Here is a 25,911-nt window from a genome sequence, read left to right on the forward strand (position 1 = left end):
TAAAGCATCATGTCAGCTCATCAGTGCTCAGCATCTTTTTTCATTTCAAAATGTTTTTGTTCAAACATTTTTGAACTGAACTGCATGGAAAATGTGATTCAGGAGGACACCGAACGGCATTTGCAACTTTTTGTATTTGCACTTTCCCTTTTCAAATGATTGTCCTGCAGAGCAAATGTCAATCTAAGTGTTCATTGAAGCACAGCATCATATAGCAGACCTTCGTGATGCTCTTTTCTGTCCGCTAACAAAGAGAATAAACAAAGGAATATGGAGCCAGCATTAGGTCCAAATGACACAAATGAGGCAGAAAAATATCTCAAAGGCATTATGGCAGATCCTTTTCTGCTCACTGTAGTGTAAACAAAGAAAAGACAGAGCGAGCGAGCAGATGCAAGAAGAGAGGTTTCAGTGTTATCACTAATTCTGTACTTGAGATTTGGTCACATCTGTTTGGTGTTATGAAGTTTGATCATTTCTTGCTTCTTATACAGTCTTAACCACAGGTTTAGAAGGGCAAAAGTTCCAAGGTATCAAACATATAAGTGGGAAGAATTTAGGCATAATTTAGATACAAACTGTCACCATAGCTGTGGTAAATACATATTTTCAGCAATGTTGCACATTTTATTCTGACTATAAGCAGTAACCTATAAGTAAAAGTATCCAATGCAAAAACAGTTTCTTGTGCATTGGATACAACTTTTTAACTAACTGATTTATATTTAATATCTATGTGAAATGATTTGTGTATTCTATCGTGAGTAGTGCCATGAGCAGGTCAGTGGTAGCAGAATGCAGAGAAACTGTGAATAAAACCAAACAAAATGGAAATCCTTATTAAATGCAACATTAATACTAAAATGTAATGACTGTGTAGTAACTGTTCCTTTCTGCTAGTTGCCCAATTTTAAAAAAGTTACATAAGGTGATGTTAGTATTTAATTTTGCTGTTGCAGGAGCCTACAAAGAAACCTAACAGCAAAGTCAGCATCGGGCTGACAGACAGGCATTTAGCAGATAAAACTACACTCCTCTCCAAGTGTACTGGAACACTGAGGCCAGTCCCTTTATTTCTGCTCTAGACTGAAACATCAACATGAGAAAAAAGATCAACATCTCAGCTTTTATTTCCAGGTACTTACTTTCATCTGGATCTGATACACAGTTCAGAAGACAGCACCTTTTGTCTGAACTCACCTGTTTTCCTTGTGACCAAAAGTATTGGAAGAGCACTGTACTGCTGCCATCATGCATGACATCAGCAATGGAGATTAATGAGCTCGTCCCAGAAGAAGCCATGCAAGCCCAAGCCATGACATCACCTCCACCGTGTTTCACAGATGAGCTCGTATGTTTGGGATCATGAACAGATCCTTTCTTTCTCCAAACTTCAGCCTTTCCATCACCTTGGTAAAGTTAAATCTTTGTCTCATCGGTCCATAAAAAATTCTCCATGTCTCTGTTCTACTTGGCACATTCCACCCTTCTACTCCTTACATTTTCAAAACAGGTTCTTTACTTCAGGTTTAACTCATCTGAGGGAAGTTTTTATTTACCATCACTGCGCCTTCAAACATCAAACTGATTTGAGCCTAAATGAAGGAACAATGACATATGAAAGACAATCCTATTGGTGTTCCTCCATCAATGGGGCTTACTGGATACAAAAAAGATGAAACATTTAAAAAATATATCATTTATGCATCATTTATAGTGCTATACTGGAATGAACCAGAATGGCCTTTTTGGTGCTGATGTCCATAAGTTCAGCATCTAGCTAGCCCTACAGAAGAGGAGCTTGTTTTTAAACTGGCCATTTCAAATACAACATTTCTATCAGCTCAGCAAATATCAGAAAACTGTCTGTGTGCAGTTTGTCGCACAGTGTGTCTAAAGGTCCAGCTGCTGTTTCCCAGAATGAGAGAGAGGTTCACTCAAAGATAAAGATGTAAGAAAGACAGGACAGGAAGCAGACAGGTTACATTTAAAGGTAAGGACTACTCAGTGACATTTGATAGAAACATCCTGCAAAACAAACTGAGAAATACTAACTTTGTGTTATTCAAAGGTTGCATGAAAATGCTTGGCAGTTTAGTGCAGAATAAACAGGTTAATTTGCTGTATTGTGGTGAATTTACAGTAAAGCTCTGTGTCGGACTGGTGCACAGCAGCTTGCCACTCATGGTTGCAGTTTGGTTACATCAAGTGTAGCAGAGATGAATTTGAATTTAAGCTGATGAAGCTTAGATTCATTCACTGAATTCCACTTTTTTACCAACTGTATACTGTAATATAAAGACAGTACACTGTCAGTGTAAGGGATGGAAATCATCCAAGATAGCTTGTGAAAAATCTGCTTATATCTTGTTGAATTCAGTTGTGTAAGTCCACAAAGAGCAGCAGCAGTGATCACAGCCTGTACACAAAGAAAATCTACTGGGACTCACAACAGAAGTTAATGTGAGCTGTGATTCTTTTCTCCACGCTGAGCCACTACAACTGATTTTAGGGTTCCCCCACCTGCTGAATCCCACTTTAACCCCTGACTGTACTAATTTTCCTGTTTAGATCCCAAAGCAAAGCCACCCTCTACAATGTAGACAACATTTTCTTTGCACGTGTTCTACATAAGAGATGTTAGAGATGAGTACATTCATTAGAATTAGAATTCAGACTGAAGTTTGTATCCCCATATATTAACATTATTTGTATTATTATATTAATATAGCACTAGGTTCAGCAGTTAGCTTTGCACAAAAATAGATGGTAGAAACATCCTTCAAACAGCTATATTTTCCTTTTTTATTTAAATATATTTACATTGTACTTTTTCATTTTACTTGAGTAAAGAAGTTGAATCAGTACTTCAGCTTTTAGCAGTATTTTTTAACACAAGCATCTGTACTTCTACTTAGGAATGGCTGTATGGGGAGGTGCCCAGGTGGCTCGGTGGTGGAGCAGCGGCCAGTGCATGTGCCGGCGCGGGCCCGAGTCCTGTCGCAGCCTGCCCGCCTGTCTTTCCCCGTTTCCTGTCTGTCTAGCGGCTGTGGCCAAAAAATAAATAAATAGTAATATCTGTATTTTTGCCACCTGTATCCAAACCATTTGGAGGGGAGTGTTTACAGAGAGAATGAACTGGACTTCCCTGCATACACTCTCTTAACGCCATCATAAGTAGCGTCACATAAACATTCAGTTTACTATGTAACCAGAATTAGCAGCTAGCATTAGCAGTCCTCAGGTCATTACTCAAAAAAGTAATGTATTTACTTGGTACTTAAAGTCATGGATTACTTATAACAAATTTATACCTTTACTTGTAACATTATTTGTGGGTTCAGTGATATAACAAAGTCGACATTCAAAGGTGTTTTTTATTACAATACGCAGAATTTAACAAAACGTTTCACCACCAGGAGGCAGTGTTTTACCAGTGTGTATGACAGAGTGGGCTCAGGGGCGACTGCACCCTCCACCCTCACTGTCGCTCCATATGCACATTTCCTTAACCCTAGAACACTAACGTTAAAATTAGTAACACCATCACTAACGCTGGGTATATTTTACCCAGTATAAAATTACAGATAAAATATAGTTTTCATCAATTTATTTTAAAAGTACAACACTGTTTGACAAGTTTTGGAACCCTTCTTTAATTTTACAACATACAACATCACATAAAATTTAAAAAAAGGTACCATGGATGACCCTACAAAAAAGCAGATAAATTATTGGAAAATCAGGTAATCCTAAACAGGTAATGTCCTAACAAAAAAAATAATGCTGCTGAGAACTTGGTCTTTGGTCCACCCATTCCTGGGACGTGTGAGCCCTGTCTGGTAAAGGCACAGTCTTCCTGCATCCCTGATAACTGTGGGAGAGCTAGACAAAATATGGCATTTTTTGAGAAGGGAAAAATTACCAAATTCTTTTGATTATATGAATTTTCTTGGAAATTACCATTAAGTAATATTTATTCATTGCCATTATACTAATTAAGCATTATATGCAAATTCTGGGACAACTCTAACTTACTGTATGCCTTACATGCAGTCAGTACAGGCAGGATAGTAATGGCGAGGGCACACTGGTCGACAGCAGACATGACACCTGTCGTTTCTTCCTGTTACAGGTGTCACACAATGTGTCCAACCTGAATGTTGTTTCCCTTGAAAAGCGCAAAGAGCGCCTGATTTAAACACACAAACACTAACATCGGATAAATTCCACCCATAAAATATGTTACTCTCTATCACTAACGCCGGGTGAAAATCACCCCAACGCATGCCTCTTGAAAAAACCATAGATGGGAGGAGGGAATCAACCATACTATTAATGACATCAATGAGCGCCCTGAGGCTACCCAAAGTCTCATGCAACTCAGACAGCAGCAACACGATGAAAATCACATGAGAAAAATTGTGTGGGTGAAAATCACCCAGTGTTAGCGTTCTAGGGTTAAGAGGCCTTACCTTTCACATTTGTTCTTAACGGCTTGTGTGGCTAAATAAAGGTTAAAATGACTCGCTGCATGTTGTTTTACAAATTGCTAATGAATAAAAGGACCTGCACTGGTTTAACTTATGTTGGTATCTCTTCACACAGCTGTACATTCCACTTTCACAACAAAAATAATCAAGATCTTGTCGTGTAATTGTGACTTGCTGTGCCATAATTATGAGGTGTATTTATTGTAATCTTGGGAAAGCAAATTCATAATTACAAGATAATAATACAAGATAATATTCAATTTCCCAAAGGTTCGCAATATTTAACATGAGCATCATGTTTCTGCAAAAATTGCAACATACTATACTGATGGCAACATTTAATTTTTTTTGTTTTTTATAATGTGACATTTTCCAAAATAGTCTATTGGAAAATAATTACCAGTCAGTTATTATTCGGGGCTTTACCTTACAAATAAAGCTTCTTGAGGAAGCTGTTGTAAATAAAAATGAAAGTCTCTCTCATGTCTATAGGCTGTAGTTCGCAGCACTTTTTAGATATGGAAGTCGCATCTTTCATACACAAAGTACCTTAAAGCTGCATTCTTTTTAATGGCCTACAGAGGGCGACTCCTGATCTGTTTTGGTTGTAAAGAAGTCTGTGGCTTTCTCTGAACTTTCCTGATGATTTTAATGGGCTGTCACTAGTTTCAGGCCATATAGAACACAAGTCATCAGTTTTTTAAATTGTGATCTAGTCAGAAAGGAGGAATACCCAGGATATGCTCACTGGGCAACAACTTCTCAATTACGAGCAAAATAGGAAAAAAGAAACCTAAAAATGTAATTTTAGTTCAGTTCAGATACATTATCAATACTGCATGTGAAAACCATTTTACAAAATGAGCATTTGTGGCTGTAGCTCAGTAGGTAGAGCAGGTCACCTGCTGATCGGAAGGTCAGCGGTTCAAATCCTTGGGCAAGATACTTAACCCCAAGTTGCTCTCCGACCGTTCTGTCGGAGTATGAATGCGTGTGAGTGTTAGTTAATTAAAAAAGCACTTAGCTTCGTAAAAATGGAAGTGCTTGTATAAATGGGAGTGCATGGGTGAATGCAAACAGGCTGTATAAGCGCTTTGAGTGCTCATACTGAGTAGAAAAGCGCTATATAACTAGTCCATTTACCATTTTGGCCTGAATCAGGGCTAAATAAGTGCTTCATCTCGAGTCACTCATATTCCTTAGAGACTCACGAGCGCCCTCTGCAGTACACTTGGCTGAACTGCTGCCAATTTCCATGCAATGAGATTAATGGGGCGTGGAATGGTTCTAGATGCAATCTGATGGTAAACAACTGCTTCTTAGCATGTTAGCTTTTAGCACAAGAGACCAATAGTCATGGACTGGTGACTATTACTGTCAGTGTTATCATTCAGCTAATCAGCTAATATTTCAACTTCCTATACATGTATGTACTAGACAATCTGAAAGTAGGATGTGATTTTTGTAAAGATTTTATTTTTTTACTGAGTCCAGTACATATTGGTGGGGAGAACGGTCCAAAAGTTTTATTTTCGTAAAATACTACAGTGTAATTTACAGACTGTTAATATATGATGACAGTAACAAAAGAAGGAACATCCAGTAGAAAGAAAAACAAAACAGATGTGTGAGGTTTCCCTCTGTGGACTTTGGAACAATCCTGTTTAGGTGAGGATGTCGTGGGCCTGCTGCTCTACAAGCATGGCCATGTTCTTAACGTCGCCGCACCAGAAGTCCAGACGCTCCTTCATCCCTTTGATCTAAAACAGTGATTAATGGGAGAGTCAGTCCAACAGGTACAGTAATCACAACTACTGGAGAGGGCACTTCAGATTCAGAGTGCTCGAACTAACAGTTGCACTCCTTTCTTAAAATGAGTCCTGCAGCTTCTTCCTGATCCATTTCCTGCTCATCTGGGGGTAGAAATTGATCTCTGTGCTCCTCTCAAGTTTGAGCATTTTCTTCTAGTGCTGATGGGAATCAAAGTTTGGCTGGGAGATTTAAATCTAGCCTTCGGGCAAAAAAAAGGGAGAACACAAACTGGCTAAATATGCAAATCGAGGCCTTCCTCAAAGTGGGAACTAAATCCAAAAACTCTAGATGATGTATTCTCTGCATTTAGCATCTCCTGCAGTTGATAAAAATATTTCAAAATTATAAGACTGATATTGCTATATTTTAATTGGAGAACAAAAATGAGCACAAATAAATAAAGCCAGATGGATACAGGATTGTTAAAAGTGATATTGATATTTGGGGATTTAAAAATCTGATATTCTGATAAATAGGCTGAGATTTTTCTTTCAGGCACACAAACACATTTGCATAACATTTATGTAGTTATTCATTTACTACATTTTGACAGACTAGGCTGGGATCAGCTGGTTGTTGTTTGCCGATTTGCCAACAGGAAAGTTACACAGTGCCCTCTTGTGGACAAACTATGCAACATCAACACATAACATGGCTGAAGGGCATTTCTCCTGTCTCTTCTTTATTTAGATACCAATAAAGTAGCAAATAGCTAATATCGACTAATAATATTGGCCTGCCAATAAATCGGTAAACAGTGAAATTTTGATATTGTGATACTTTGATTCATTCTGAAACATCATTATGGACTGAGCACCAACCTGCTGCAGGTCCAGCACTCTGGGCTGCACCCAGGTCATCTGCACCTTCTGGTCCACCTCATCAATGTTACCTTTGATCAGGCCCACAGACAGAGCTTTCATCACAAGGAGCTCCACCTACAGGAGACAAACAGACCAACACATCAATCAGCCAACATTTCCCTCTTAAAAAAAAACAAACCAAAAAAGTTAATAAGGATCAGCTGTGTGGGGGCATTATTAGGATATAACAACACTCTCCCTGGTTATCAAACTTGAGCAATAATTTTATTATTACTGAGTTAAAGACCTATTAATGCACCCAACTGACCTCATTAACAGGGATTTTGGCACTCTGAGCAATTTCAGTGAAGGTCAGCTGTCTGTGATTTGCAGGACGAGTGAATGTCATCTGAAAGGGAATAAGACTCCTGTCAGCACACACTGTGAGAGGCTTCATGAGCAGCGAAGGACACAAATTCGTGGTGGACAAAACTGGCATTACACATCAGTGTTTACAACATAACTAGCAAGGCATTTCACCTCCATGACGCAGAGCAGCTGAATCTTCTGCATGAGCTTCCCTTCTTGTGATGCGAGGTCAGGCTGTGATCAAAAGAGAAAACAATCGATTCTCAGCTGAAGTTGACCCACATGTAGAAACGAAAACACTTCTGCCAGGTGTAGGATAATCTTTGGATTTAATATTTGTTAACAAATTACAGTTTAAAACAGGGTCAGGCAAGCACAGGCCTTAAAAAGCAGAGAATTTAGTTCTCTGAGAATAACTCGGCCCCTAGAAAAGTTTGAAGTTTATTTACAAACTTAAATATTCTTCTTGTCTGTGCTAGGTTGCTACAACTTATCTGTAAATCATTTGTAACTTATTTTTAACTGTTATTGATTAGTCCTGGTACTCAAAGCTGCAGAAACTCTAGTTAATGTTTCTGTATTAACTGCTCTAAATGACAAATCATCATTACATAAATTTCAGATATTACAAATGCTTCCCACCTGTTGGCCCCAGGCAGACTTTAGGCTCTGAAATTTCTCCACATTTCCTGCATTGAAGGCGTATAGTGTATCAATGAGCCACTGTTTGTCTGTGTTCCTCAGGGACTCGAGCACAGGATGCATCAGCTGCAAAGACAAACCACAGATGTACTCATTACCACAGAACTAGAACTAAACAACATATGACAAGCAGAGTTAAATAGAAAATCTCACCAGCTCTCCAAAGTTGTAAACTCCCTCTCCTAAGAGTCCAGCCAGCCCGAGCGTGAACGCCCTCTCCTGCCTCTCTGTTTCTGTGAAGCCAACAACAGTGACAAAGGCACACTGATATGAGTGATCTGCTGTGTTCTGTCTCATATGCAGTTTGATCCCCATGATGCCGCTGCTTACCTGGAAAGTATCTGATGTCCACACAGCCCAGGTAGCGCAGGGCATCCTTGTAGTAGGCGGCGTGGTCCCCAACGAGGCGATAGTATTTACTGGAGAGGTCATAAAACCGGCCGTGGACTGACGTCACTCCAGGCAAGTTGTTCAACATTTCCTCAATTTCTTCAATTTCTTTCTGTGAGTGAAAAAATAAAGAGGCAATAAGCAGAAGGCCACACCGGGGTGTCATGAAGAGTCTCACAGATTTAAACCTATCAATCTGAGGCCGTTACTAACTGGGTTTTCCACTCACTTTATTTACAGACTTACAGCAGATTCACACCATGTTTTAGCCATGGTATGCAACACTTTCTTTTTTCAGCCAGGAATGGCAGGACACTAGTTTCAATTTTCCTAGAATGTGCACATAAACCACACAGCAGTGTAAAACAGGGATGTTCCCAATTAGAGTCCTTCAGAGCTAAAATAAATACTATCTGATACTTGCATTTGTCACAGCATGTATAAAAAAAGATGGTGGAAACTCCTCTGGCTGTAAAGTCAAGAATACACATCTGAGAAACAGATACTACATTTAACTTTATTATCTGAGTAAACATTTTCAAAACAAGTTTATGGTCTCCAGTTTTCAAGCCCAACACTGAGCATGCTTTAGGTGTTGCCATCATAGTGAAGTGACCGTCAGGACAGAGGCACAGCACTGTAAGCTTTCAGGTTCTTTCTCTGTTTGAATAAGACAGAACATCTCTCACCCAACATGAATGTTGAGTTTGGTTTAAGTTATTTTTACTAGCCAAAAATAGCATCCCATTTAATACCACAGGAAATCCTTAAAGCGCCTTGCTGTGCAAGCTAGCTAGTTCTAGCTAATAATGCTACAGCTCCACCCTCAATATGGTCACATCCTGTTTACAAAACCAACCATGTCAACAGGCAGAACTTGATCCTTCAAAACAACAATCCACATGCCCACAGTGGCTATCCCATAAAAATCACCTTAATCACCTTGAACGTTGGTGGTGCTTTCACACTCGTGGTAGCATGAGACGGACTCTACAACCCACACGAGTGGCTCAGGTAGTGCAGCTCATCCAGGATGGCACATCAATGCGAGCTGTGGCAAGAAGGTTTGCTGTGTCTGTCAGCGTACAGTAGTGTCCAGAGGCTGGAGGCGCTACCAGGAGACAGGCCAGTACACCACGAGGCGTGGAGGAGGCCGTAGGAGGGCAACAACCCAGCAGCAGGACCGCTACCTCCGCCTTTGTGCAAGGAGGAACAGGAGGAGCACTGCCAGAGCCCTGCAAAATGACCTCCAGCAGGCCACAAATGTGCATGTGTCTGCACAAAGGGTTAGAAACCAACTCCATGAGGATGGTGTGAGGGCCCGACATCCACAGATGGGGGTTGTGCTCACAGCCTAACACCGTGCAGGACTCTTGGCATTTGCCAGAGAACACCAGGATTGGCAAATTCACCACTGGCGCCCTGTGCTCTTCACAGATGAAAGCAGGTTCACACTGAGCACATGTGACAGACGTGACAGAGTCTGGAGACGCCGTGGAGAGCGATTTGCTGCCTGCAACATCCTTCAGCATGACCGGTTTGGCAGTGGGTCAGTAATGGTGTGGGGTGGCATTTCTTTGGAGGGCCGCACAGCCCTCCATGTGCTCGCCAGAGGTAGCATGACTGCCATTAGGTACCGAGATGAGATCCTCAGACCCCTTGTGAGACCATATGCTGGTGTGGTTGGCCCTGAGTTCCTCCTAATGCAGGAAAATGCTAGACCTCATGTAGCTGGAGTGTGTCAGCAGTTCCTGCAAGATGAAGGCATTGAAGCTATGGACTGGCCCGCTTGTTCCCCAGACCTGAATCTGATTGAGCACATCTGGGACATCATGTCTCGCTCCACCCACCAACGTTATGTTGCACCACAGACTGTCCAGGAGTTGGCGGATGCTTTAGTCCAGGTCTGGGAGGAGATCCCTCAGGAGACCATCCGCCATCTCATCAGGAGCATGCCCAGGCATTGTAGGGAGGTCATACAGGCACGTGGAGGCCACACACAATACTGAGCCTCATTTTGACTTGTTTTAAGGACATTACATCAAAGTTGGATCAGCCTGCAGTGTGTTTTTCCACTTTAATTTCGTGTGTGACTCCAAATCCAGGCCTCCATTGGTTAATAAATTTGATTTCCATTGATGATTTTTGTGTGATTTTGTTGTCAGCACATTCAACTTTGTACAGAACAAAGTATTCAATGAGAATATTTCATTCATTCAGATCTAGGATGTGTTATTTGAGTGTTCCCTTTATTTTTTTGAGCCGTGTATCTGATGCATCAGGCAGTGTCACAGTGTGTTCATTTTTCACAGCCTATCATCTATATAAATTAATGGCCAGATATCCAAATGCATTGCACCAGGGCAAACTGGGTTTTGGTCTTTAAAAAAAAAAAAAAAAAAAAAAATCTGTCAGTATTTACAGAGAGCGCAGTGACAAGACTGATTCAAGAGATTTTTGCCACCCTGTTGCATATTTCTGGGGATCCTTTCTTTGAATATTTAAATCAGGTGCAATTTACTAGTAATTGTGCCGATATTTAACACTGAAAAAGTATCTTATGTGATATTGAAATTGACTGCACCCGTTTAGAAAACAGTACAACTTTAATAAATCAGCTGTAAAACTAACCACACTTACGAGTGCTATTTGGGGATTGTGCTCACGTGCCATATTTCCCCCGTATGGTGAATCTGGCCCTTAACTTTAAAGGGAGAAAGAGATGTGACTTATCAGCTGCTATGACTGCACATTGCCAAGACTAGAGAAACTCTCAGTTTGACAGATTGTCCAAATAAAGGCAAAATGCCCAAAGTAATGAAGTGAATGTGAAGTGGACATCACGAAAAAGGAGGGTGGAACCATGACATGAGATTGTGGACGGCTGTCAGAGCCTTTACAACCCTAATTTAAGCAACTCAATTAGAATCCAGAACTTTTTAAATCTAATCTAAAACAGAGTTAAATATTTTTAATCTTTGCCTTTAAAATAAAGCTTTCATTGATTTCTTTTTTCCGCCTCTCAGAGTTTTTTGATCCTAATTTTGAAGTTTGTGCACTGTGATGTCTATGAGGAGGAAAAAAAGGTCACATATTTGTATGATAAGTGGAGGTTAAAAGATTCAAGGGAGGAAAAATGTGAGGCGTGCATGAGTGTGGCAGCAAGAAAATGATGCTTTAACACCTACAAGTTATTTCAAGGATGTACACACTGAAGTAACATGTGTACTGCACTGGTGTGTTTAACAGCTGTTGGTTTTTCTCGCTCTAAAAACCAGACAACATGTGAGCGTTACAGGCGGTTTGAAATGCTCAGTCACACGTTATATCTGAGTGAGGTGTCGGCAGCCTTGAATGAAGAGCTCGGAGTTTTACCTTTGTGGCAGGAACATCGTTGATCTCAAGCCTAAGATTGCCGATGGCGGTCTTGCAGAGAATGACCGCTTCCTCGCTGCTTTTCACCTGAACCAGACAGAAGTGCAGAAGAAAATTCATTTTATAGAATGCAACCTTAAAATAACATGTCATGCTGGCATTGGTCAGCTTACCTTTTCCCTGGTCTTTTCAAGAAAAACGATGGCATCTTTTTGATCTAAACACATACAACATTATATTTTAAACACACACACGAAATAAGTGAATAAAAGGAAAGAAAATATTCCCATTTCTCTTTACCTGACATCTGTCTGGCAACGAAGAGTAAAATTTCCACCAGGGACAATGGATTGATTCTGATAAAGAAGGAAAAACAGTAAATTAGCAGGTAAACAAGTAGTAAATACTGAACCTATAGGGGCTCCGTGTAGGCCAACTGCTCGAGCAACTTCAATCTCACCTGTGTTCAAAGTCACTGATGAAATTTTCATATAGCTGGAAGGGAAAAAAAAAGAAGAAAGAGACATTGTTTAGGGGGCAGTGTTAAGAGTACATTCACTACACTGGAAATAAATCTCCTTAGTAGTCACTAAATTGTATGACTTTAGTGAATATCTGTGCCAAGTGCCTCTTTTGGTATGACATGTACATTTTAATATATATCCACTAAGTCTTTACAGTCAATAGAAGGGCTACAGGTGGGTCCTTTGCTGAAGTTACCCCATACAATCGCAGCCAAACATTAGGCAGGTGGTCATGATGTTATGCCTGATCTGTGTATACACTGTATCAAAGGTGGATGCTCATATTAAACGTTATAATTAAACATGTTAATGAATTTAGAATATGTACAATTAACTTGTCATTTCAGCTACACAGGCTGAGAGCACAGAAGCCCCACCCACCTGCTGTTCAAACTTTCTGTCAGCAAGGGGCTGCCAATCAGAGCAAAGTTAGCTTAAATTGGGGGGGGGGCTGCACCAAGACTCAGTATGAGATAAATGAGAATTATTTTGAACTGCAAATCATGCAAAACAACCCCAGAGTTCAAGAATAAACATAGAGATGCTGAAAATAAGCAAGTAGGTCACCTTTAAGAAATAACCAATGGCCTGACAGCCAGTAAGCTATGTAAAAACTGACTGTTACACAAACCTCCAATTCCCTGACAGGTGCTTTTTTTTTTTAATGCAGTCACCAGTTTAACCTAGTTCAAGTTTTACATTGCCGGCTGCATACTAAGCTACTAAACAGAAAACAGGTGGAGTTCTTCCTGTCAATAGAGAGGAAGGCCTTTTTAATCACATCTGCATTAAAAACAGATGTGAAAATTGTAAAATGTATTACAAATTCAGTCCAGGCAGCCTCCATTTTTTTCCCCCAAACACATAAGTTGATAATAAAAATATATCATCTTCAGTACAATTTATAGTGGAGCTGCAGCTTCTGCTGTGTCTGACACACACGCGCGCACACACCTGACAGTGTGATTACATTCTTCCGACGCTGATAACAATTCCACTTAGTCCTGTGATTGCAATCACAACCTTCACGAGTAAAAAAAACCCAGACTAGTGACAAAGATTTAATTTTTTCAAGCTGAACTATATACATCCACTATTTAAATAAATATCAGAATCCTAAATTGTAAAAACTGAATATGTAATCATTGACTGTTTACATTACTAGTGAAATATCCTGGTACAGTCTGAATGATAAACATGACATTTCTCCCCAAAGTCTTCACAATAAAAGCATCTTCATGTTCACCAGTGTAATGGTTTTAGTGTGAAGGAGCTAAAATAGGCAGGGGTCTGTTTGGATTAGCAGTAAATTAGATATGTTATAGCTAAATATGATCTCTAACGGTAAAATAAGTTTGACAGTCTGAATGTACAAGCAGAAACTTGGGAGCAAAGTCAATGCCAAACAATATACAGCATGTTCTGTTAGAAGCTACAAAAGCAATCAGACTTGAACATGAGGAGTTAAAAACAGACTTTTCTCCAGCACAGTTCAGAAAAGGAGGGCAGGGGAACAGACTGACATTCATTGATTGGTATTGGCCCTGGTACTGAACAACCACAGCAGCGTGCCTCAGTGGGACTGTCCCATACTGTGAAGCTGCAGCGGATACACACTGTATATGAGCACAGTTTGGTGCAGCTAAAACAACCTGTGTTAGTGGAGAAAACCCTGCCTGTGACACCATCAGCTTCAATGCAGAACTGATACACTGCTGTTTGCCACACGCCAAACAATATCCATTCAATTTATGCTGGACCTTGGTGTAGCCAATATGACCACGTTAGAGACAGCCACTTTCTGTGATATCAGAAATATCCCAGAATACAGAAATAGTCAAAAATTGAATGATTAGAGCAGTATGAAGCCTGAGATTTTGGCTCACAGGACTCAACATTTGAAACTTTGCTCATGTTTAATATGAGCACCTTTGGAACAGCAGAAAATATGGGAAAGCATAAACATATTAAAAAAACAAAAAAACAATGTGTCCAAGTTATCATCTTTCATGTGCTCTAAAAAAAAAGAAAAATTAAAAGATGGCATTCACAATTTAAATACAAAACCTGAACTATTACCTTTACATTATTTGGTAATATGCTTACTGTTGTTTTGTAAAGCATTACAATGGGTGACTGAGATGCAGTTACCTGTATGATACCATCTCCTGTTTTGAAGCAGGGATCTCTGACAAAAACCATCAGCCTCAGCGTCAACTGATGCCACAATCTGATGGTGGAAAGAAAAAGAAGAGGAAAAAAATGTCATAACCACCAGTTCATTTTCATTTAATATTAGACATTTGGATAATTTAATATCAGTCAAAAACTATGTCAAGATATATGGAATATTGTATCTTCAGACCAGGATGCAACAATTTATAAGTGCAGATATCACTTTGCTGACTAATCAGCAAATAAGATGGCATTTATTCATGTCAGTGGCCAATATGTATCTGCGGTCACATTAATTCTGTGCTAAAGGTTCCAAAATAGTGTGATAAACAGCTGAGAGGCTTTAAAACAGATCAACAAGATTTTATTTGTTCCCCCGAAGAAAAAAATCCCACATACACAAGACCTCATTTACTGTGCTATAAACCAAGAGAGCCAAAAAGACTGGGCACTACCTGAATTTACACAGAATCTTTTGTGTTTCTTGGCCATCAAACAGGGATGGTAAGCATTTATTATTTGTGAGAACAGTCGTCTTATGGAAGGTTATACAGATGGGTCACAAATTAAAGGAAAACCCAACATGATAGACTTCAATGCACTTGGCACTGATTCTTGGTGTTTTAATGGTGGTGGACTAACACTACAGTCTATTAAGTCCAAACTCCCTATACTCTGGCCCTTCAAAGCTGTAGGGCCAGATAATAGGATTCACATTATTTTCATCTAAAGGAAACTATTCAGTGAGTTCTTACATCCTATAGATGGGGGTACTAACCACTCCCACCAGGAGGCACAACTCAGGATTGAATTGCAGTAGCCCTTCGCTTTAAGGGGGCAAGAGGATCTAAACTATGTCTGCAAAATGTCCCCATTACAGAGCCACCGGAGGCCCTGAAACATGCCAATTTTTATTTTTTAAGTTTGTTGCCCCTCTGTATTCAGTTTACAGAACTTTTAGTTAGCCCGTGCCCTTACAAGACAGCACTATAAACTTCTTAATGAGTTATCAGTTACATGTATCCGTTTACTAATTTGTAAAGTTAAAAAAAAAAAATGGCCACAGCCATACTGCAGAGATCTTCAATGACTTGCTCTGTTTAAGTATTGTCAGCATTTAGTTTTAACTAATACATGATAAAGAAAGACAAATCCTGACATTTAGTAAGCTGGAAATTATACATTTGTTTATTTATTATTATCTGACAACTTAATGAAAAGATTAAAAGACTGTTTGAACAGTTATAAATTGTTTTATTAATGTTGTAGTTAACTGACACTGTTACTGTACATCTTGGCATCCCTGCTAGCAAACAGCTATGGAAACCTGTGACAGCCTAACAATTGAGACTTCCGATGCCCTAAATATTAGAGTTGGACCCAAGCAGTGCTGCCTGCCTACCGTGACCCTTAATCCGAAAACAATATCAATAACAATGATTTTGCTCTGAATTTAAAGCTTAAGTTTGCTGTCAACACGAGCTAAAGCTATGCTACAGCAGCTAACGTTAGGTCCGTGCATGACTCAGCTTGCATTTCCAATGAATGAGCTAGCTAACGTGAGCTAGCCTAGAGCTAGTAGCTAGCTAACTTCATACGACTTTTCTACCTTTTGTTGTACAAATCCTCCAGCGCGTGCCATTCCGACGCCAACTCCGGCGTGGGGCTGTTACTCTGCTGCTGCTTGAGGTACCCGGTAACATCTTTCATGATAGCGACAAAATGTAGTTTAATTCTAAACTAATACGTGTTGTTGAGTTTTTAGCTAACGCCAAGCAGCCTGTCGTGTTGTGGTAATGGTCTGCGCCGCTGCTGCTTGGCGCAAAGAATTATGGGAAATGAAGGAGGCGTTTTTTATTTTGCTCTTTTTAAATGCAAGCTAATATTTTTTTATGTCACTTAAGTTGTTTTTACTGGAGTCATAGTCTCCTTGTGGTGATTGCTCTGGGATATATTTTTAATTAGCAAACCACAGGTAGTTATACAGGGCAGGTTTTTGCAATGTAAGCTAGGCTGTAACATCGTATATTACAGAACTGTCAAAAGGAGGTCAAAGGACGACACACATTTCTGCAGGCAGGCAGACATTGTTTATAATTATTTTCGGATCAAAGTAGAGAAAAGTGGTTTGTGTAAAACGCTGATAGCAAGAGCCATGCAGTGAAAATCTACGGGTAGTTTGTCTTGAGCCCTATAGCTTTGTTATGGCTTCTTCTGTTAGCTTCTCATTACTGTCACCTGCCAGACTCTGTCGAAGTCTGTGTTCAAAAGCAAGCTGGGCGCTCTCCGCAAAAGGTTAGTGCACACAGAGAGCTCAAATGATGCAAGGCAGCCCGCACGTATGACCGATAATATGTGACACATGCATTGTTTTTATAGGCTTTGATCGAAGGAGTTGGTGTCCAAGTGAGGGTGCAGCAGTTCTGTCCAGGTACTTAACTGCATCTGCATGGATACAACAACTAACATGACAGCAGAATCCTGGCAATGAAAGTGTAAAAAATAGGTGTTTTCAGGCTGTCAACACTGCACTCCGTGATATTTTTTGTCTGTCTAGTGAAAATTACAAGTACAGGGGTGCTATGATTAGCAAAATTAATGGATAAAGTATCACAAAGTTGGGCTTTATTTTTAACCTTGCTGTTTTTATATCACTGTAATGGATTGAATTGGGGCTCGTATTATATCAGGGAGTCAATGGTGGAACACAAATCAGAGCACTAATAAATTGAACAGCCATATTATCACAATTGAATGATATTGCTACATACACTGGCACCACAATGCAGTGACTAAATACTTGAATATAAATCCTGCATTTTGCCTCTTTGGGGCTACTTTTGTTCTCCTGCAGTTACACATATATTGTAGATGATTATCTTTCAATTTGTCGAGCATTGCAGAATCACTACATGGTGAGATTATTGTATTATGAGTTACTCTGGGATTCTTATTCCTACTGTAATATTGCATCCAATCACACAATTGGTGGATCAATCCCCAGCTCCTGCAGTCCAGTTGTCGGATGTGTCCTTGGGCAAGATACTGAGCCCTTAGTTGCCCGTGATGCAGCCATTTGTGTGTGTGTGTGTGTGTGTGTGTGTGTGTGTGTGTGTGTGTGTGTGTGTGTGTGTGTGTGTGTGTGTGTGAGTGAGTGTGAGTGAATGTTAGCTAAAAATTGCATAGGCATAGATAAAATATATGTGTAAATGTGTATGTGACTGGGTGAATTAGACTTGTAGTAGAAAGTGCTTTGAGTGCTCAAATTGAGAAAGAAAGGTGCAGTCCATTTACCATTTACTTTTTCCCAGACAAGCATGGTCTCCCTGCTGGAATGGTGCCCAGTGGTTTTTCTCCCATTGTGGCGGTTCGTCAGACAAGCAGCAGACCCTGGAGGACATCGCTAAGAGCATCCGGGAGCAGCAGTTCAAGAGGATTGTGGTGATGGCTGGAGCTGGGATCAGCACTCCCAGTGGCATCCCAGATTTCAGGTGAAATGGCTAGCTGAGGTTTCCTGCACTGGTGTATAAAGTGTGTTCCAGGCTCAATCAACAGATGAATGTTGCTTTGCTTTCAGGTCTCCAGGCAGTGGTCTCTATGACAACCTGCAGCAGTATGACCTGCCTTATGCCGAGGCCATATTTGAGATTGGCTATTTCCACCATAACCCAAATCCCTTCTTCGCTCTGGCAAAAGAGCTGTATCCAGGAAACTACCGTCCCAATTTGACACATTACTTTGTATGTCTGCTTCACAAGAAGGGTCAGCTGCTCCGGATGTACACACAGAACATTGACGGGCTGGAAAGATGTATGAAGTTATTTGTTTGATATGACCATACATCACCAAGACAGTGTCATCTCTTGAACCTGACATGCTTCTTTCCTTGTGTTTCTGTCTGTTTCCAGTGGCAGGGATTCCTCCAGAGATGCTGGTGGAGGCCCACGGTACATTTGCCACTGCCACCTGCACCGTGTGCCTGAGGAAATATGACGGCGAGGACCTCCGAGTGAGTCAGAACACACTAACACATTCAAGTGCTTAAGACACATTAGAGGTTTTTAATCATTATTATTGTTTTGTATGTTTCTAACATGGTACGCAGGATGGTAGGGCTGCAGCTATCGATTATTATCGATTAGTTTAATTGAGTATTCTATCAATTATTCCATTGATTAGTCGAGTAATCAAATAAGAAATACTTTTGTCTTGTTAATGAGCAATAATGAATATTCAAAAGAGAAAAACACGGGTCTTTTAATTCAAACTGCTCATTGGTTTCCATTTTAGAAGCTGCAATAATTACAAAAGTTTAGCTGCATGCAACATTTGTCAAAAAACGAAACCCTTTCTTTGTAATTTTGCACCATATTAAAATCGTATTTTTAAAATGTTTGCATTTTCTTAAATGCACAAATAATTAATAATTACAAGTACAGTAATGTCAATAAGGTATAAATACAACCTAAACTAAGGTATAAAATAGCCTTTACCCTGCTTTGTTATATCAGTAGAGTTCTGCTAGTGTTGTATCTCCTGGATGAAGTATGTGTATGTGTTTTTGTGTGTCTGTATGTTTAAGTGTGCTAGTGAATGAATTTGTGATCATAAGCCATTAAAAGAGGATGTGGTGACTGCAATAAAAAAAAAAAAGCAGGAACGGCTGCCGACGCCTTCAGCGAGCCGACTGATTTAAACAACAGTTCATCTGCATGTTTTATTTTAACTTCTGTGTCTTTACTGTAGATTTTCACTGTGTAAAACAAACGGTGGTGGATGGAGCAGCTACACAATGAGCTAAATTAGTAGTTCCAACTTTGGGACTAGCACACAGACAGACTGTAGTCAGACTTTACTGTGGAGCCATGCTGGTATCATACATGCAGAGTGCAGTTTGGCATTGTCTTGCTGAAATAAGCAAGGTCTTTTCTGAAAATGATGTCATCCGGTGCCAGCATATGTTGCTCCAAAATCTCCATATGTGGTTCAGCATCAGTCGTACCTTCACAGATATTCACTTATGCACTTTCATACCATCAAAGTTTTCACAGTTTCCCCATGGCCAGTTTCAAAAAGCGCTCTTTGTAGGCTCTGCATGCCGAAGGATCTGTTAAACAAACTATTATCTTTTTTTTTTCCCCCTCCAGAAGTTTTAGGAAAAGGTAATTCTGATACCTACATGTGGTTTGGCAGTGCCTCGATGAAAAAGGCAAGGCTTATGTCATCTGGATGACAGCATAGGGTGTGTGTGTGTGTGTTTTAACCTTTATTTAATTTCAAAATGAAACTGTTGAGACTTGAATCTCTTGCAATCTCTCTAGCAAAATCAGTGTATGTGTCATTTCATCAAGTTTAAAAAAGAATCTCCCCACGTGACCGTCACAGATTAGCCTGAAAATAATTCCAGGGCAGAGATATACTTGTTAATAGGAATTATGCAGAATTTCAGATCCCTGCTGTTATTAGTCCTCACCCGCCCACAAAAGGAAAAGAAAAGTATTTCAGAGGTAGAAGTGTTTTTAGGTGTTTTATTTTTTTGCAGCATATTTTTTTGATGGGCCATTTTTAAATGAGGTTTTTTTGAAAACTTGTTGGACTGGGTTACTTTGGCTGTATGAATATGAACTCTTAGGAAGTGTAGCTGAAGTTATCATAGAATGATGGATGGTTTTAGTTCCTCAAATATGTGGATTCCCGTCTCTGACAGAGGCCTGTACAAACTATAATTTTGCAGCTAGAGGATATTTTATTTGCCGCTCACACATAACACACATAATATTATTTGAAACAGTCTGTATCAGGTGAATGGATTCACAGATATTAAGGCCTGAATATGAAAATAATTTTCATTCAAATTCAATGTGATATTCCCCAGATATGACATCATGTAACAAATCCAATTAACTTTTTAGAAAGAGCAGGTTTCTGTTAATATTATAGAAAATATTTGGTGGTGTTCTCCCTCATTTTCTAAATCTGAATGTTTGAAATACTGATTTATGTGTTTATTTATTTGTTTATTTTTAATAGGGACAGTGTACATTAATAAATATTGCTGTAAATATACCAGAATTAGCCATTGGCTCATTTTCATCCGTAGTCCCTGGACAGAAATAACTCACATTTATGGCAACCAAGATCGTTTTGGAAGCAGAGCAAGATTTGAAAATTCAATTTATGCACTCTCATGGCCCAGGAAGAAGTTTTCCTCAAGAAGAGACGATGTGTGCTTGACGCATGCTCTGTGACATCCAAATATTTTAGTGAATTAGTGAAACATACATCATTCTGTGTTAACTTGAGCTATACTCCTGAGAGGACATATTCATAGAGACACAGAGTGAGACATTTACCCTAAAATATTTGAAGGACCTGCTGTAGCTCAAGCAGTTTTCTAGATAATAGTAAAGCGGCCCCTCAAAAAACATAACATAAAAACACCCCCACAGTCCCCATCATTTAAGTTTTTTTGGTTTTTTTTTTGGTCCAATAATGAATGACGTTAGGAACCAGAAATGTTTCACTTGCCATAAATAAGTGAATCTTTCTCCCAGAATTTTTCAGGCTAATCTGAGATGTGTTGAGGCATTTGATGAAATTACATGAAATGACTGTTCAGCATCAATAGTGCCTTTAGAAATGTGCAAATTACCCATGCCATGTACACTGATGCTGTTATACACTGGAAAACATTTCTGAAAAATAAATCTGAACCATGTCCATCAGTTTCCTCAATGCTAAGGTGACAACAGGCTATCTGTCAACTCTACATGGCTCGCTCCATCTGGGATCTCAGGGAAACATGACTTTTTTTAAATGAAGCATTCATGGTGTGAAAAGTGCCATCACACACAAGCAAGAGTGTGCGCTCTTCTCGGGTTAGCAGGGTAATTGACCAACAACCAGAACGAGCTACTGAGCAGCCATTCGGCACATGGTCGTCATTTTCTTGGTTTTTGTTCCTTTCTGATTTTCAGAGACTTCCATAAACAGTCTTTGTGCTGTAAGTGCCATAAGACCCGAACTTCCTGTTTCCTTTAATGCACAGAGCAAAACAGTCAAGTGTATTTGGATTCATACTTTGTTCTGTTCTTCTTGAACAATGATTTTGTTTGCTCATCTGCGCGTTTCAGATGAGCTGAATGGTTTTAAGTGTTTTTTGTTTAAATTTCTATTAAGTAAAAAACAAACAAACATTTGTTATCTATAAGAAATACATATTTTCCTTCAATTTAAACTGATGAACTTTTGAGTTCTCGTTGTTGAAGTAAAGAATGTAAGAATGAGCAGCTATTTTGTTATCGCATTTACTGGATTTGTCAGGTTGAATGTCTATTAAAAGCTGGTGTATTTGAATCATATGTTGCATAGTTTAAAATTTTATGTGGAAAATCTTAATCTAAAAAATAATCAGTAGTCGACAGTAATTTCATATTTTCTGTTTTGTTAGCCAGACGTGATGAGTGGGACGGTACCCAAGTGTCCCACTTGTAAGGGCATGGTAAAGCCTGACATCGTGTTTTTTGGGGAGGAGCTTCCACGGCACTTCTTCAAGTATCTTACAGATTTCCCACTGGCAGACCTGCTGATCATCATGGGCACTTCACTGGAGGTGACTGTGGCTAAAGGAAATACACTGCTCCTGTCAAACAGTTGGGTCCATAAGTTTTTGGACAGTGTTAGAGTTGTTGTTTTGCCTCTATACACAACCACAGTGGATTTTAAATTAAGCAATCAAGATGTGAGTGTGCAGACTTTCATTCAAGGGGTGTAACCAAAGTATTGCATTACCTGTTCAGGAATTGCAGCCATTTTTTATACACAGTTCCCCATTTTCACAGGCTCAAAAGTAATTGGACAAGCTTACACCAGTTTAAATACAAGAATCTTTAGAATACTTGGGTGAAAGCGAGTGAGTGTCATGGACATCACAGGAAAATTAGAAAAATTGTTTCATTGCCCAAATACTTACAGACCTGACTGTGTACTGCACAGTATTTGGGGAAAAAAAGTGAATGTTAGGAAGTGAACCTCAACAGTTAGCATCTGAAAAACAACCAGTCTAACAGTAAACAGTTATTTCTGTTTGTGTTGATAAGCTTGGTGTGTGAGGTCTAAACCATAAGAAACATATGGCCTGTTTCTCATTTTTTTAACTAGTTCTAATCTGAAATACTGCAGTAACAGAGGGTCTGCCATCTACCATACAGTGTGTATGATGATGCACATCTACTTTTTGTTTGTGGGTTCATAAACAGCTGCAGCTAACTCTGTTCTTTAGGTGGAGCCTTTTGCCAGTCTGGCTGGAGCCGTTCGCAGCTCTGTCCCACGTCTGCTCATCAACAGGGACGTGGTGGGGCCGTTCACCTGGAGCCGCCGGCCTCAAGACATCGTGCAGCTAGGTGATGTGGTGAGCGGTGTGCAAGCCCTGGTTGATGCTCTCGGCTGGACTCCGGAGCTCGACACTCTGATGGCGGGCAGCGTTGAAAAAGTGAGTGTGTGATTAGGTTTTAGTTCTGAAAGTCACACTTAAAATCTCTACATCCCAGCTGCTTTGGACCGTTTGGAAAGTCCATCTATCCATTTGTCCGTTCATTTTCTTCCACCTACCTGGGACTAGGTCACAGGGGCAGCAGCTTAAGCAGAGAAACCCAGAGCTCCCTTTCCCCAGCTACCTCCTCCAGCTCATCTGGGATCACACTGAGGCGTTCCCAGGCCAGCTCATAGATATAATCTCTCTAGTGTGTCCTGGGTTTACCCCAGGGCATTATCCTGGTAGGACATCCAGGAGGCATCCTAGTCAGATGCATGAACCACTTCAACTGGCTCCTTTTAATGTGGAGGAATAGCGGCTCTACTCTGAGCCCCTCTCAGGTGTCTGCACTCTTTACCCTGTCTCTTAGGGAGAGGCCAGCCACCCTTCAGAGGAAGCTCATTTCCACCGCTTGTATCGGCGATCTTGTTCTTTTGGTCACTACTGAAAGCTCGTGACCACAGGTGAGGGTGGGGACGTAAATTGACCGGTAAATCGACAGCTTCACTTTACGCTCAGCTCGCTTCCCCACTCCTGTCACTCGTGAACAAGACCCCGAGATACTGTGCTACACACTCGTGCACACACACACACACGTCACTGTAGATTGGGGGGGGGGCAGAGGCTCCCTGAAAGCTTCACTAATCATGCTGTATGTACTTTTCTCTCTGCAGGGTGCAGCAAAAAAAGAAGAGTGATGTGATTTCACTACATCAAGGAGTGACTTTCCATCAAACACAAACTACAGAATGAAATCCAGAAGAATTTATTACTCTGTGTTTTAGTGAGATTCCTCATGTTTTAAAAACTGGCATCAGTGGAATATAATCGATGATCATTCAAATATAAGTAAAATGGTGTGTGCTTTGTGAGCCATCAAAATGAAATGAAGTGTGTGTAGTAGAGTTCAGTCTGCAGCTGATTGGCCATGTTGAACCTATATCTGTATAGTACACAGTATTACACAGGACATTTTATGTAGTAGTCACTGGTGGCCTTTGTATGAAAAAAAACAGCTTTTGTTTTTTAATCCACAAAATCAGTGATATAGTACTTTAGTAATATGATCTTTGTTTATTTTATTTAAAAATGCACAATGTACCTTAACATGATAGCCTGGGTCCATCATGTAAATGTGCCAGGTTTATTTTCATCTTCTGTCAGGTTAATGGCACAAAAATCTAAGTATGTGCTGCAGTGAAAAAGGCTCTAAATCCCAAATTTAGCTGATCACCACCTTCGGCACACGCTGAATGTTAGTCTCTTAAAACCTGATGTGAAAAACTGCATTGAAGAAAAGCTCACAAATATGGAGTTATAAAGATGCAAGGAAGTCTGTGTAAAATGGGAATTAAAGGGCATTATGGCATCTATTTTCATAGACCGATTAATCCACAGATTTTGATAAGAAGCTTGTGTGTCTGTGTGTGTTGATGGTAACAGTTGATGGACACCATTGGAGCTCTATGTCAGTGAAATATCTCAGGTTCTGTTACACTATATATCATCGTTATATTTGCTTGTTGGTGATATTACGAAAAATGAGGGAGATTGTATCCTGCAGAGAAACTGGGACCCTCACATGAAAACAGTTGTTAAACAGCAGAGGGAGCCAGAGAACAGCTTACAGTCAACATACTCATGTTTGAATGCTGAGTTCCTGTTAAGTGCTGTAAGAATCACAATAACTGCAGCTAAAAATAAATTCAGGATACTGGCAAAAATGCCTGGTCATAAAAGCAGAGCTGGACTATCTTTATGTTTAAAATATAATTTATCCTTAATAACATTTTGCAGCTGAAATGGAGTTATGAGACAAATGAAAAGTCCAAGATACTGAGTTTGAAGTGTTTGACTCCTGTGATCAGTGCAGTTTCTCCTTTTCTACAGATGTATTTACTCATCACTGCTCTGTGCACACTGACTCATGAGTAGTAGATGTTTGTTACATAAAATTTTAGGTTATTTTTAAGGAATAATCTGTGAAGCAGCAGCTAAAACTAAGCAGAAGTATACAAATATATTCTTCCTGTTAATTGCAGCAGCTTTGTTAGAATAACTGAAATTACATGCACACTAATATTCAAGTCATGTTTTGGATGCTAACTAAAAGTTTGTGATAAACTGGTGCAATTTTCCAGTCAAGTTTCCAGTTTTCCATATCAAAGGGGAAAAAAGATACGTCTGCCCATTGCTGTGATCCCATAGATGATGTGGGATTTCAACTCTCACACTAGGTATTATTATTAATCAAAAGGAAGATTTTTTTGGGGGGGGGTTTAAAACCAACACTTCAGTACGCAGCAGTTTCCCAGGGATTTTTGAGTTGGGAGTCCGGCTACCGTTCTGCCCCCATCCTCAGTCTCTTTCATTTTGGTTTACCTCCTCGTCTCTGGACTCCGGTTCCAAAACACGTGCAAAGCCAAGAAACTGAAAGGACTTTTTAGATAATTGAGAAACCTTTTGGGGAAAGCCTGGTCTTATCATGAGAGACAGCATCCACTCCACTTTAGATGGAGCAGCTCTCATTTAAAGAAATCTGACCACATTTTTTACCCCCCCAAAATATGACTATCCATGGCTGGGACCAGTAAGCACAGTTGCAGTCTTACATGCCTCTCTGCAGTTTCTCCTGTCATCCCACCAAAATCCACCCCCATAGCGACTGTGTGTGTTCCTAGACCAATCTGTAAAATCAACCAACTGTCAGCAAAAAGCAAATTAGGTATAATAAC

General features: G+C 39.9%; 2 protein-coding genes across 2 annotated transcripts; one reads left to right on the top strand and one right to left on the bottom strand.

Annotated features, from left to right (window-relative positions):
- Positions 1-5,949: 5,949 nt before the first annotated feature.
- psmd13 (proteasome 26S subunit, non-ATPase 13) lies at positions 5,950-16,458 on the bottom strand. The gene is made up of 13 exons (XM_030724526.1): positions 16,253-16,458; positions 14,620-14,698; positions 12,405-12,439; positions 12,245-12,300; positions 12,118-12,161; positions 11,945-12,031; positions 8,510-8,681; positions 8,333-8,412; positions 8,120-8,245; positions 7,649-7,711; positions 7,437-7,517; positions 7,127-7,243; positions 5,950-6,253 (listed from the first exon to the last, which is right to left on the bottom strand). The coding sequence occupies exons 1-13, from the start codon at positions 16,351-16,353 to the stop codon at positions 6,158-6,160; spliced, it is 1,137 nt and encodes a 378-aa protein (XP_030580386.1). The 5' UTR covers positions 16,354-16,458; the 3' UTR covers positions 5,950-6,157.
- Positions 16,459-16,523: 65 nt separating this feature from the next.
- sirt3 (sirtuin 3) lies at positions 16,524-25,163 on the top strand. The gene is made up of 8 exons (XM_030724546.1): positions 16,524-16,938; positions 17,023-17,074; positions 17,955-18,134; positions 18,221-18,453; positions 18,552-18,652; positions 22,094-22,255; positions 22,925-23,134; positions 23,851-25,163. Exons 1-8 carry the CDS (start codon positions 16,848-16,850, stop codon positions 23,872-23,874), a joined length of 1,053 nt encoding a protein of 350 aa, XP_030580406.1. The 5' UTR covers positions 16,524-16,847; the 3' UTR covers positions 23,875-25,163.
- The last annotated feature ends 748 nt before the right edge of the window (positions 25,164-25,911 follow it).

This window comes from Archocentrus centrarchus, unplaced genomic scaffold (assembly GCF_007364275.1).
Source record: "Archocentrus centrarchus isolate MPI-CPG fArcCen1 unplaced genomic scaffold, fArcCen1 scaffold_37_ctg1, whole genome shotgun sequence".
NCBI lineage: Eukaryota > Metazoa > Chordata > Actinopteri > Cichliformes > Cichlidae > Archocentrus > Archocentrus centrarchus.